Below are 13,886 nucleotides of genomic sequence, written 5' to 3'. Positions count from 1 at the left end.
GTATAAAATAAGATGACATGGCGTAAATTTAATCTACGATCATATAACTTACAGAGAAACCTCAATCAAATCATTAAACTTTGATTTAGCTTTACATTTCACGTACATTTTCATCACATGTTGTCTCCAAAATAAATGAATCCACTATACATGAAATTGTATGATATACTAAAATTATGACCATGTCATATCGAAAAAGTGTTACAATCAAAGCCACCTCTAGTCGGATAACATTACATTTTGTATTTCCACATGATCCTTACTTAGTTGGTATTTAGGGTAGGGTAGCAACTAAGTGAAAAATTCTTTATAATTTAGCTCTCAACCAAGCAATTTCTGTCAATTTTGGGAACTGCAGGCATTAGAATAATGAAATTTAGAACTAAATTGAAATGTAGTGACCCAACTAAAACAAATAAAAATTTAGTGATTGAATGGAGTGTGCTTTAAAAGTTTGATGACAGTGGATAATATTTACCCACCAATATCATATAATTACTAAATAAGTTATATTCGACACAAAATAACGCATGTTTGGTACACTGGATAAATAAGATTTAACATCTTTGATACTGCCTTGTACTATTCAATCCCGTTTTCAACAGCTTTCCGGGATCAGAAGAATGATGTTCTATCCAATTTGTACAGGTACTTATTGAACATTTGAATAAAAAAAGTATCCAACTAAAAATCAGTAAAAAAGAATCCAATCAGAAGTCATCAAGGGATGTAATACATGGGATTGGGAAGCTTAAATGAACGTTTTGAAATGGAAGAACCCAACAAATCACTCCATTCTTTGATACTGCCTTGTACTATTCAATCCCGTTTTCAACAGCTTTCCGGGATCAGAAGAATGATGTTCTATCCAATTTGTACAGGTACTTATTGAACATTTGAATAAAAAAAGTATCCAACTAAAAATCAGTAAAAAAGAATCCAATCAGAAGTCATCAAGGGATGTAATACATGGGATTGGGAAGCTTAAATGAACGTTTTGAAATGGAAGAACCCAACAAATCACTCCATTGATCTCCAGAATTGCCCATAATTCTGTAACCCTCAGCTTCCATCTCACTCCTCTTCTCTGATTTATATTTTGTCGCTGTCTTCCCGTGATCCTCCGAGCCCCTGCACAGTTTTAAGAAAATATAAGTTCTTGAAATAAAAATCTTCGGAAATAAGTAGCTTCTAATTAAACTAGAACATAATTCACAAAAAAGTACTTATACGTAACATTACTTTATCGTAAACGCGATCAAGCATATGCATAAGCTTGTAAGTAATTTTTTCCCAACAAAAACATATTTGAAAGCAAGTGTTTACTTGAATTTCTTTCAAGTACTTGTAGGTTTTTCTAAGCCTACATGCTCTAATGGTGCTTAAAGAATAGCAACAAAACTGCGACCAAAAGCTCATTTTTGCATGGAAAATTGGGAATATTCATCCAAATCCAACTCCACTAACCAAAAAGGGACAATTGACCAAGATTAACAAGAATTTATTTTGAGCCTTAAATGATACCAGGCATGTATAATTTTGTATGCACATAAAATATACTCCACTAAATTCGAAGCTTTCTCACCTCAAATCGAAAGGATAATTCAATTTCCTTATGCAGAATCCTTAAGGATAGAAAACTGTTCAGTTCACAGTTACAGCAAAAGACCTACCTTTTGAAGGATAGATAAATCAAATGAGCTACTCTACACTTCAGGCTTGTGAATATTAAGGTTCCATATGTTGCCTTGTCCAATTTATCTAAAATTCCTCAATATATTCGGTTTTGGATTCAGACTAATAAGGTAGCACTCCAGATCATCCACACGTATCTCTCAGCAATCAAATTCCAACTCTCAGTGTATTTAGTACTATAATGCTATGCAGTCACAGAAAGATTGATGCTACTTTTCACCTAATAACTATTCTTCAATATTGTACAGCAAAATGATGGTAACAAAAGCACAGATAAAAAATTGTCCAAGATTAATCATAACTAAGGTTTAATCTAGACTAAAATCCACCACAAATGGCTTTTTTAAGTACTTACTGATAAATTAAACGGGGCTCCTTGTCAAGACAATGACACCTATTTATATTACTTCGAAAGAAAGATTCTCTTGTTCTTCATCTCAACTTGAGCTCCCATTATGAAATTATGCCTTGATAAGGATTAATTATTTTCATTTGAATCTTATCCATCATCTCGTCTTCTAGGTAAAGTTCTATATGGACACAGGTGTTTTCATACTTCGTCTGAGAATTAGCATTTGCTTGCTCAGTTGAGATCCTCAGTTAATGAACGACACATTGCTTGTAGAGAATTATGAAACAAGATTACTGCAGGGATACTATAAACAAGAGTTTGCCTACAAAATCTTATCATACCTATTATAAGAAACAAGCAATTTCAATACTAACCTCAATATGAGTTTGTCGTAATCCTGAAATCCAGCTCTGATCAAATTCTCAACAGTAACACTTCTATGCCTTTCGCTTCTGCCAGTCAACAAGACCACCTTGAATCCCAACCTCAAAACCTCTTTGTAAAGCTTTAAACTGGACTGTATAGCAGGAGCCGTTCCCTTCTCGACCCATTTATCGAACTCCACACTATCGAAAAGCTCCAACCTACACATCATCACCAGAGAACGCATATCAGATATCTGAAATCACATAAAAAAAACTCATAGTAAGGGTTTCCAGTTGAATGCTTAGCAAGTCACAAAAACTCATCAAATAAGCATAATGATTTAACATCATTGACACGTTTGGCATGCAGCATCCAACACAACACACTATTCAATCCCGTTTTCAACAGCTTTCCGGGATCAGAAGAATGATGTTCTATCCAATTTGTACAGGTACTTATTGAACATTTGAATAAAAAAAGTATCCAACTAAAAATCAGTAAAAAAGAATCCAATCAGAAGTCATCAAGGGATGTAATACATGGGATTGGGAAGCTTAAATGAACGTTTTGAAATGGAAGAACCCAACAAATCACTCCATTGATCTCCAGAATTGCCCATAATTCTGTAACCCTCAGCTTCCATCTCACTCCTCTTCTCTGATTTATATTTTGTCGCTGTCTTCCCGTGATCCTCCGAGCCCCTGCACAGTTTTAAGAAAATATAAGTTCTTGAAATAAAAATCTTCGGAAATAAGTAGCTTCTAATTAAACTAGAACATAATTCACAAAAAAGTACTTATACGTAACATTACTTTATCGTAAACGCGATCAAGCATATGCATAAGCTTGTAAGTAATTTTTTCCCAACAAAAACATATTTGAAAGCAAGTGTTTACTTGAATTTCTTTCAAGTACTTGTAGGTTTTTCTAAGCCTACATGCTCTAATGGTGCTTAAAGAATAGCAACAAAACTGCGACCAAAAGCTCATTTTTGCATGGAAAATTGGGAATATTCATCCAAATCCAACTCCACTAACCAAAAAGGGACAATTGACCAAGATTAACAAGAATTTATTTTGAGCCTTAAATGATACCAGGCATGTATAATTTTGTATGCACATAAAATATACTCCACTAAATTCGAAGCTTTCTCACCTCAAATCGAAAGGATAATTCAATTTCCTTATGCAGAATCCTTAAGGATAGAAAACTGTTCAGTTCACAGTTACAGCAAAAGACCTACCTTTTGAAGGATAGATAAATCAAATGAGCTACTCTACACTTCAGGCTTGTGAATATTAAGGTTCCATATGTTGCCTTGTCCAATTTATCTAAAATTCCTCAATATATTCGGTTTTGGATTCAGACTAATAAGGTAGCACTCCAGATCATCCACACGTATCTCTCAGCAATCAAATTCCAACTCTCAGTGTATTTAGTACTATAATGCTATGCAGTCACAGAAAGATTGATGCTACTTTTCACCTAATAACTATTCTTCAATATTGTACAGCAAAATGATGGTAACAAAAGCACAGATAAAAAATTGTCCAAGATTAATCATAACTAAGGTTTAATCTAGACTAAAATCCACCACAAATGGCTTTTTTAAGTACTTACTGATAAATTAAACGGGGCTCCTTGTCAAGACAATGACACCTATTTATATTACTTCGAAAGAAAGATTCTCTTGTTCTTCATCTCAACTTGAGCTCCCATTATGAAATTATGCCTTGATAAGGATTAATTATTTTCATTTGAATCTTATCCATCATCTCGTCTTCTAGGTAAAGTTCTATATGGACACAGGTGTTTTCATACTTCGTCTGAGAATTAGCATTTGCTTGCTCAGTTGAGATCCTCAGTTAATGAACGACACATTGCTTGTAGAGAATTATGAAACAAGATTACTGCAGGGATACTATAAACAAGAGTTTGCCTACAAAATCTTATCATACCTATTATAAGAAACAAGCAATTTCAATACTAACCTCAATATGAGTTTGTCGTAATCCTGAAATCCAGCTCTGATCAAATTCTCAACAGTAACACTTCTATGCCTTTCGCTTCTGCCAGTCAACAAGACCACCTTGAATCCCAACCTCAAAACCTCTTTGTAAAGCTTTAAACTGGACTGTATAGCAGGAGCCGTTCCCTTCTCGACCCATTTATCGAACTCCACACTATCGAAAAGCTCCAACCTACACATCATCACCAGAGAACGCATATCAGATATCTGAAATCACATAAAAAAAACTCATAGTAAGGGTTTCCAGTTGAATGCTTAGCAAGTCACAAAAACTCATCAAATAAGCATAATGATTTAACATCATTGACACGTTTGGCATGCAGCATCCAACACAACACGACATGACAGTATACCAACAGTCTAGTCTAAACATGCCACAAATGTCATATATATTTGTTATTCCAATCATAGTAAGAGAAACGTCAAATCAAAACTGAATTGCACCCACAAAGAAAGACAAATCAGCAACTGTTCAAAGAATCCTACTCATAACCATTATTAAACAAGAAAATTGTTACAATAGCTCAAATTAAAATCCATAGACTAAATGCCATAGAAAAAATGATTATTTAACAAACTGCAAGAACAATTCTATAATATTGTATCAAACATCGAAAACAATCCCAAAGCCCCCAAAAAAGCCAATTCTTGCTGCAATGCACAAGGCCAATCATAATTAAAAATTAAATTAAATCTTAAAAGAGAAGTACAAAATATTTTACCCATAATTATGTTCAGCATAATAGGGAAGATTTGAAAGCAAAGTCTCATCTATGTCAAATATCCAAACATCTTTCCCATCTCCATTCAACTCCACGTTTCTTGCATAAATTCCAGCCTCGTTAGAGACCCTTTCAAGCTCAACTTCATAACCCCTTCCAGTCAAATAATCCTTCACATAATCAGCACATTCTGCTGGAATACTCTTCCATGGACTTATATTATTGGCCTCCACAGCAAACCTCCAACCTGTACACTGTAATTGAATTTCATCTGTACATCCTTGTTTCACATTGGGTTCAATTCTTTCTGGGTATTCAAGAATCAAAGGCCTTTGAAAAGGTTTTAAATTTGAATTTCCTTCAGCCAAAACTAAGGAAAACAGGGACAGAAAAAGGGCAATTCTTGTCAAGAAACTCATTGTATACCAAAGTAAATAATGCCTAGAAAAATACAGCACGTATATGTATATGGAATTTATATGGTCTTCAAAAGAGTCAAGAAACGAATATGATTAAATTCTTGGAATTTCAACTATTTTTAACCAGAAATAGTTTTAAAAAGGAAAGATGCTTTTCTTCACGTGGACATGAAAGCCCTTTATTTCTGTTGCTTTGGACGGTGGGGATGATACTGACGTAATGGAGTAATGAGAATAGATACAGATTTTTGTATCTATATATAACACAATCCGATTTGGATCGTTGGGCTCCTATTGGTGGCGTTGACGAATACAACAGGAATTGAATGCTTTAGAGGCTGCAGAGGAAAAGGATAAATTTTACCGGAGGTCATCAAACTTTAAAATGTTTCAATCAGATCACCATACCTTTATATTTATTTCTATCGAGGTCACTACGACAAATGCCGAAATGTTAATGTTGATGAGGCAGAATCGGCACTAGGCATGCAAATCTCCAATCTAACAGTGAATAAACACGACTAAATTCATCTGATCGAGTTTTNTTCTAGTATATAGGCTCTCCATTGTTTTTCCCAATCTTACCAAGGTACAAATGCTTATAAAATAAATTTTATCAACACTAAATGTAAATGCATACCTGTTAATGACAAACAAATGGTTTCCCGGCGTACGTATCTTGACATGGCCTATGAATGCCAAAAGAAACAAATAAGAAAGTCTGGTGCATCATTAATTTCAATACATTAAACAAATGTTCTATTCCTTTCATACAAGGAACTAAAAACTGCAAGAAAGTTATCTGTAATCATTAACTTATATAACAGAATTCGTACTTGTAAGGATCCTAAAGAAAAATATTTTTCCCTCATTAAAGACTAAACATATCCCAGCATAAGAGGACACTTTATGGCCAACAGCACCCAAAATAACCAAATGATTTACACAGACGGAGATTACTAGTTGTTTTTGTTAACATATCTAGGTGGTGACAAGCGTTTGAAATGTATAGTATTTTATGTAGTCATGCAATAACAGGAGAATAATATAATATCAATACCATCTCATCAAAATTTACCTCAAGAAATAATTTTTTGTAGCTAACAATCTATTTAACAGCCAAGAGATGAAAGCTTACCTGGACCAGGGGCAATGCGGCATCACTTGGTTTTGACGAACCATCATCAGAGAAAACATTCCTACAACTCATGTAAACATCATTAATATTAGTAGTTATTAAAATGCACAGTATCCAATATCTTTAAATGTTCTTAAACCACAGCAAACCAGCCTAAGTTTTTAATCAGTTAAATTTTAGCTTAAACTGAATTCATTTGACTGTCCTTTAACTTGAGGACATTAAAACGTTTACAAATACAGTTAAGTCCTCATCATTAGTCTGATATAGTACCAGGATTCCAACTTTTTGTTTCCTTAGCTTTTGCTATGAATATGGTAGGTGTACAAGTCTTGGATTATTTCCATGTTAGATAGGATTACTTCCGTTTTGAGAAATATCCCCTACAAGTATATATATTTATGGGCTATGTCCACCTTTGATTTAATACATTATGATATTTGGGGCCGTTTTCTTATTTTTGTTATTTTGTTACCTTTGTGGATGATTATTCTCGGGTTACTTGGTTTTATCTTATGAAAAATTGCTCAGAAATATTTTCAATTTTTTGCACCTTTATGCTGAGATTAAAGCTCAATTTGATACATCTATACGTATTTTAAGGAGTGATAATGACAAGGAATATTTATCATCACATTTATTTCCTTTCTATCTCAAAAAGACATCAATATTCATGTATCGCTACTCCACAACAAAATAGAGTGGCAGAAAGAAAAAATCGTCATTTATTAGAAGTTGTGGGGGCTCTACTCTTTTATATGAACATTTCAAAAGAATTTTGGGCGGATGCAATCTCTACTGCATGTTACTTAATCAATCGTATGCCCTCCTCTGTCTTGGATGGTAAAATCCCTTATTCTATTATATTTCCCTCTCAAACTTTATTTTCTATCACTCTTAGAGTATTTGGATGTACTTGCTTTGTCCAAGATATAAAACCTCAACTTTTTAAGCTTGATCTCAGATCCCTTAAGTGTATAATTTTTGGGTTATTCTCGACATTAAAAAGGTTATCGATGTTTCTCTCCTTCCTTAGGATGGTACAAAGTGTCCGCTGATGTCACCTTCTTTGAGTCCACACCCTTTTCCAGTATTTATGGATCCTCCAATCATCCTTTCGAATCTAAAGATGATTTTGTTGTTTACACTATAACTATACATATGTTACCAGTATCTTCTCATCCGTCTATTTGAAATGTTTACATTTCTCGTGTGCAGCAATCTCAAGTGGCACCTACTACAAACCATGAATTGTCACCTCTACTTGCTCCTTCGCCTCAGGATTCATCACCCCCTCCTAATCTAGCCTTGATCTTCTCATTGCCCTTTGAAAAAACGGTCATGTACTTATCCTATCTCTTCTTTTATTTCTTACCATGCATTGTCATAATCGTCCAAGTACTTCCTTAGATTGTGTGTCAGTACCAAAAATTGCTGAGGCTTTGTCCCATAGTAACTGGTGAGCGGCCATATAGGAAGAAATGATAGCCCTAGAACATAATCATACCTAAGATTTAGTTCCTTTACCCCTTAATAAAAAAGCAATCGGATGTAAATGGGTGTTTATTATTAAGATGAATCCTAATGGATTTGTTGCTCAATTGAAAGCTCGTTTGGTTACTAAAAGATATGTTCAGACTTGTGATGTGGACTACTCTAAGACTTTCTCTCCAGTTGCTAAGCTGGCTTCTGTTCGGCTATTCATTTCTCTTACTACTAATTATCATTGGTCACTTCACCAGCTGGATGTTAAAATTGTGTTCCTCCACAGTGATTTGCAAGAAGTTTACATGGAGCAACCACCAAGATTTGTTGCTCAGGGCTCCGAGGGGGTATGCAAACTGCAAAAGTTGTTATATGGTCTGAAACAATCACCACGTGCCTAGTTTGGAAGATTTAGTGAGGTTGTGATTGAATTTGGCTTGCAAAGAAGTGCATATGATCATTCAGAATTCTAAGCAGTCTACAGTAGGGTGTATTTTGTTAATGGTATATTTTGATGATATCGTGATTACTAGTAGTGATAGTAGAAGCATAAGTATGCTAAAAGCTTTCCTAGGCACAAGCTTTCAGACAAAGGAGTTAGGTCTGTTGAAGTATTTCTTAGGGATAGAAGTCTCTCGAAGTTGTAAACGAATTTTTCTGTCTCAAAGAAAATGTGTTCTAAACCTAGTAGATGAGACAGGTTTTGCAGAAGCAAAATCTAGTGATGCCCCTATGATACCAAATGTGAAATTCGAGGCTAAAGACGGAGATGTGTTAGTTGATGCGGAGAAATACAGGAGGGTCTATGTCATGATTACTCGTCCAAATATTGCCTTACAAATAAGTATTATTGGTCAATTTATGTTATCTCCTAGAACTTCACATTGGGATGCTGTAACCCATATATTGAAATACCTCAAAGGAGCTCCATAGCGTGGGATTCTTTATAGAGACCATGGTCAACTGGGTAGGTTCTCCTGTAGATAGGCGCTCTACTACAAGGAAGTGTTTTCATTAGGGGTAATCTAATCTCTTAGAAGAGTAAGAAACAAAATGTTGTAAATGTTGTAGCTCAATCAAGTGTAGAATCAAAATATCGAGTTATGGCATAGGTAACTTGTGAACAAATGTAGCTACATCACATTCTTAGGGAGATTGGCATCGATAAGTCCTCCTCTATGTTCCTGTGGTGCAATAATTAAGCAGCTATTCACATTGGCACTAATCCGATATTTCATGAGAGAACAAAGCACATAGAGGCAGACTGTCATTTTGTTCGTAAAAAGTTACAGCAAGGATTGATTTCGAGTAAACATGTCAAGACAGGAGATGAATTAACTGACGTATTTAGTTGGGAATCGAGTAAATTATATTTGTAACAAGCTGGACATGATTGATATCTATGCTCTAACTTGAGGAGCAATGTTATGAATATGGTAGGTGTATAAGTCTTAGATTATTTCCATATTAGATAGGATTATTTCCTTTTTGAGAAATATCCCTTACATGTATATATATGTATCCGTTGGTGAATTAATAATAAGAGAAAAAGGAGATTTTCCCAAATCAATCAACAGCTTTTAGGTTCCTACGATGACAAATCTGCAGACAATAGGCTGTAGATAATATGTCCTTAACATGTCCATTCATTGGAATCGTTTAACTATCGCGATTCACACGTGATAAATATTCATTAAATAGACAATACTACCCTCCCTTTCAATAAACAAAAGAAAAGGGAATAGAAGAAAAAATTACGAAAAAAGGATAACCTATACCTACTCACTGCCACTAAGACACTCAAGCTCAAAAACCTCTAATCTACCTCTCTCCTCCTCCAGTCCACCCACCTCAACATCATAGATGGCAAGAAAGAGTAAATAATAAGAAGAAGATCAAGGAAAAAGAGACTTGGGGAAAAGCATTCCTTTGCAAGACCTGAATGTATGTCTGATTCACAGAAATAATAGAAATAAACACAGCAAAATATTCTTCTAGTTTTCATGTTTCTAATGAAGCTTCTAAGGGCTGCATAAGATTTTGCATTCTTCAAACTCGACGAAATCCCAAACCGTTCGCCAAATTTACATACAATCAATGCGTCCATATCTAGAGAAATGAAGGTCCCAAAAAACCCCTTTTCTTCGAATACTAAAAGAAACCATACTTGCTATTATCATAGGCAGTATCAGAAAACTAGCTAAAAAGAACTTTCACCTGATTCTGGCAATACAATAATTAAATTGAAATAAAAGATCAAAAGAATTTGCTAGAATATGGCCCCAAGTGAAGCAACCAGTCAGCTCTGTAAAACCTAAAAACAATTTCAACAGTTGATTCAATCTTGGTGGTTGTTAACCTAGATACTTAGTCTCTATTTGGTTTAATAAAAAATTTGATAAAAGTCCAAGCCAAAGTCAACAATATTAACCATACATTTTATGAGGCCCACAACTTTTATCAAATTTTCAACACACATTTCGTCAACTTTTATCAAAATCTACTAAAATCTAATTTTAAGTAAAACCAAACAGGGGTTTAATTTTTTGCCCTATTGAAGCTGCCAATTCTATACCAAAAGAAATCTCCAGAAATACTATGTGCATCAGAATCTTTAGCACTGAGTGTCGTCTGAAATGAATTCGAGACAAATTTGCTAACAAATAAAAGAGATTCTCTTTCTGCAAATCTTTTTCCAATAAAAATAGCCCCAAAATCCGCCTCAAGTGCAAGTAACATGAAGGTTTAGCCCCCAGGGCATATCTCCCAGTGACAAAGGGGAGGGCGGATAGGGCTCAGCGCGGCAGTGTGCAGAGTTCGATTCCCCGCAAGGTCGAATTGGCTTTGTTGCAAGCGGGAGTTACCATATGGGTTAACAGCCTTGACCTATCCATGTGCTCTCCACCCTGACTCCTGGAAGGCACATCCTGCGATTTACCTCCTCCACGATGGCCCAGGGCAGGGTCGGTGGGGGCCCCTAAGGTTGGGGTTCAACCTTTAACATGAAGGTTTAATGTTCTAATAGACAGAAAAAATGAACTTGCTATAAAATTGTTAGAATTAAGGACCCAAATGCCAAAAAATCAATCATGCTGCCTATACATCGTTCTTGACAATAAGTTTGACACTCTTCAATATGATAGCAATCTACAACATTGATTTTAAACATATCCATTCCATCGCTACCCAGATTTCTTTCACCTAGGGGGATGTCATCCTTGGTGTAACAGTGGGGGCTGTGGCTGCATTATCTCTGCTGTTTATCATTTTTTTCTACACTTCGAACATAGCTTCGCTGGTAGCTTAATATATTACTCATCAATGAATCATGCCAAACTAATACTAGCATCAAAATTCTGCCAAATGCCTTACCTCCAAATAACACTTTGTAACTGATCCATCTTTCCTTCAGGAAGCATAGAGGCATCATAAGCAACAATGTTTCCATAGAATATCTTCTCCAAATCTTTCATCCATTTAGTTAACAGCAAGTTTACCTGCAATGTCAAAGCAAGAAAATGGAATAAATGACAAAGTGCTTAGATAGAAAAAGTAAGGCCCTGCTCTCTTTACCGTTTTCGGGCCGTTTTCTGTTTTTGATTTTTCAAAACGGTGAAAACGTGTTCTCTTTCTTGTTTTCAAAAACGAAAAAAAAAAATTGTGAAGAAAACACAAAACGACTTTTTTGTCGTTTTGGACGTTTTCAGTGTAAAACTTGAAAAAATTGAAAACGCAGGAAACACACCTTTTTTTTTTCTTTTTTTTTTTTTGGAGGTGTTGTGGTGATTCTCAAAATTTCAAAAAAAATTAAAAATTAATTAATTTCTTTTTGTTTTTTTTTTTTTTTGGTGTTTTGAGATGGTGTTGTGGTGATTCTCAAAATTTGTTTTTTGAGAAACTAACCAAAAAAACACATTTTCAACAATTTCAAAACAAACACTCAAAACACAAAACTCAAAATGAATTCAAAACACAAAATTGAAACACAAAGAGAACACCCCCTAATTGTCTAGAATGTTTTCAAGTGATGTGGGACCTTCTAAAAGTTAATTGTTCGGTAGAAACTTCAAGTTTTCATCAGACTGAAAAGACACAAAATATAACAAACACCTTCTTTTGAACTTAAAAGAAGTAATGATATTAATTAGCATTGAATTAAATATGCAACAAATATTCAGGTACAGATAACTAACCCCAGCCTTGGAAACTCTCAGTTCAAGATCATGATTGTACATCTCATATAAGTGTTGCCCCAACTCAACACCTTCCTTTCCCTCTTCTTTTAAGCGGCGCAAGCAAAGCCACATATGGATTACAAGCAAGGAGAATGTTGTTTTAAAGGTTTTCTCCAAGCTAAACACTGCATGTAAAAAGGTACTGCTCAAGTTAAAGTTACATAAATGTAAAGATAAGATAGCAAACAAAACTAATGATGGGTAATTGGGTATGTTTGTTCATTCATGAGCAACAGATTTAGTCTGGTCAAAATCAAAAGACAATAGACCTGTATGCCAAAACTTTCACATATAGGATTTTGTCGTATGTGCACTTTAGACATCATAATTCTTCTTACAGAATGCAACAAACTATTCATGAGAAAGAACTATGCGCAATCCCCTTCCGAATCTGTTACCTTGCCAAGTTGACCTTACCCTCCTAAAAGACCCACATGGACATATATAGTTTCTAGAGTTAGCTTCCATAGAATTGGGCATTATATTAGTACAAGGAAAATGTGATAAGAGTTTGTGACAATATGGCGCTCTGGCAAGCCTCTACTAGATAAACATAAACTTTGAAGCAGTCTTGTCAAAGGTGACACAAACAGGAATATAGAGGCTTCTAAGTAGAATATCCCACAGAATACTGCCTACAAGTGATTAAAAACAGAAAGGAGATACTTGAAACAAAAAAGTTAATAGTTTTTCCCATTCCCGTACCGTCATTTAGTTGAACAACTACACCAGTTCAAGAAAAGCAAAAAAGTATAAATCATGAACTCCAAAAAACTTCCAAACAAATTAAATACAAAATTAGATGGCAACTTGAAAATATGGTGATATTATTGTTCTCCATAATCAAATGGCATGTCATAAACATGTGCCCTCACAAAAGATGACATAGAATTCAGGTAACAATACAAACAAAATTGTTTCATCTTGTTAAAATGTTTGGCCTTGAACTTGAATATATTCTGCACCGTTAGGTATGAATAATGATGCCATTTTTCTTTTAAACACATATTGTGCACAAGAAACCACAACTCATCAGAGCATGAAGAGATGATCAATAATGAGCATAAGAGAAAAAAAATACTAACCGTCATAAATAGCAGGCCTGTCAACTTGATAAAGAACTCGGCTGTAAATTGCATTTGCCCATCGAATGGACTGGCTTTGTTTACTATAGAATAGCATCAGCTTAAGGATAACTCGCTTAAAGCCCTCGTACTTGGGATCTTCAATTCTTTGCGGTGAATCAGTTGGCAACGCCAATGAACAAGGATTGGACCAAAACAGCTTGTTCAAATTCACCTAAATGCATGTTCTTTCATGAACTCTTAGCAAATTCACCAAAGGCATGTACTTACGTCAACCCATAAAAATATTAAACAGGCGAGAAAAGTTACAATGGATTAACAAACAAGTAGAAATAATGAAACACATGAGTTCCATTCATT

General features: G+C 34.8%; 2 protein-coding genes across 2 annotated transcripts in view; both read right to left on the bottom strand.

Annotated features, from left to right (window-relative positions):
* Positions 1-495: 495 nt before the first annotated feature.
* Positions 496-5,879, bottom strand: LOC111390216 (acid phosphatase 1-like). Its single transcript, XM_023015244.1, has 4 exons — positions 5,165-5,879; positions 4,405-4,614; positions 2,996-3,114; positions 496-779 (listed from the first exon to the last, which is right to left on the bottom strand). The coding sequence occupies exons 1-4, from the start codon at positions 5,581-5,583 to the stop codon at positions 721-723; spliced, it is 807 nt and encodes a 268-aa protein (XP_022871012.1). The 5' UTR covers positions 5,584-5,879; the 3' UTR covers positions 496-720.
* A 255-nt stretch (positions 5,880-6,134) lies between these two features.
* The window catches only part of LOC111403686 (ubiquinol-cytochrome-c reductase complex assembly factor 1-like), an 8,798-nt gene continuing 1,046 nt past the window's right edge, over positions 6,135-13,886 (bottom strand). Inside the window, exons 3-7 of the mRNA XM_023032282.1 lie at positions 13,527-13,740; positions 12,400-12,566; positions 11,579-11,703; positions 6,722-6,782; positions 6,135-6,272 (exon numbers count right to left, since the gene is read on the bottom strand). Coding sequence (XP_022888050.1) covers positions 6,183-6,272; positions 6,722-6,782; positions 11,579-11,703; positions 12,400-12,566; positions 13,527-13,740 — 657 coding nt within the window. The 3' untranslated portion in view covers positions 6,135-6,182. The remainder of the gene's footprint in view (positions 6,273-6,721; positions 6,783-11,578; positions 11,704-12,399; positions 12,567-13,526; positions 13,741-13,886) is intronic.

Source organism: Olea europaea, chromosome 1 (assembly GCF_002742605.1).
Source record: "Olea europaea var. sylvestris chromosome 1, O_europaea_v1, whole genome shotgun sequence".
Classification (NCBI taxonomy): Eukaryota; Viridiplantae; Streptophyta; class Magnoliopsida; order Lamiales; family Oleaceae; genus Olea; species Olea europaea.
The sequence above is the reverse complement of the archived record's forward strand: the minus strand, read 5'-3'. Positions and strand labels throughout refer to the sequence as shown.

Coding starts and splice junctions, on each gene's coding strand:
- LOC111390216 (XM_023015244.1), bottom strand. CDS start 5,583: ATGAGTTTCTTGACAAGAATTGCCCTTTTTCTGTCCCTGTTTTCCTTA. Junction 4,615..5,164: donor TATGCTGAACATAATTATGG/GTAAAATATTTT, acceptor GATGATGTGTAG/GTTGGAGCTTTTCGATAGTG. Junction 780..2,995: donor TCAATGGAGTGATTTGTTGG/GTTCTTCCATTT, acceptor GTGATTTGTTGG/GTTCTTCCATTTCAAAACGT.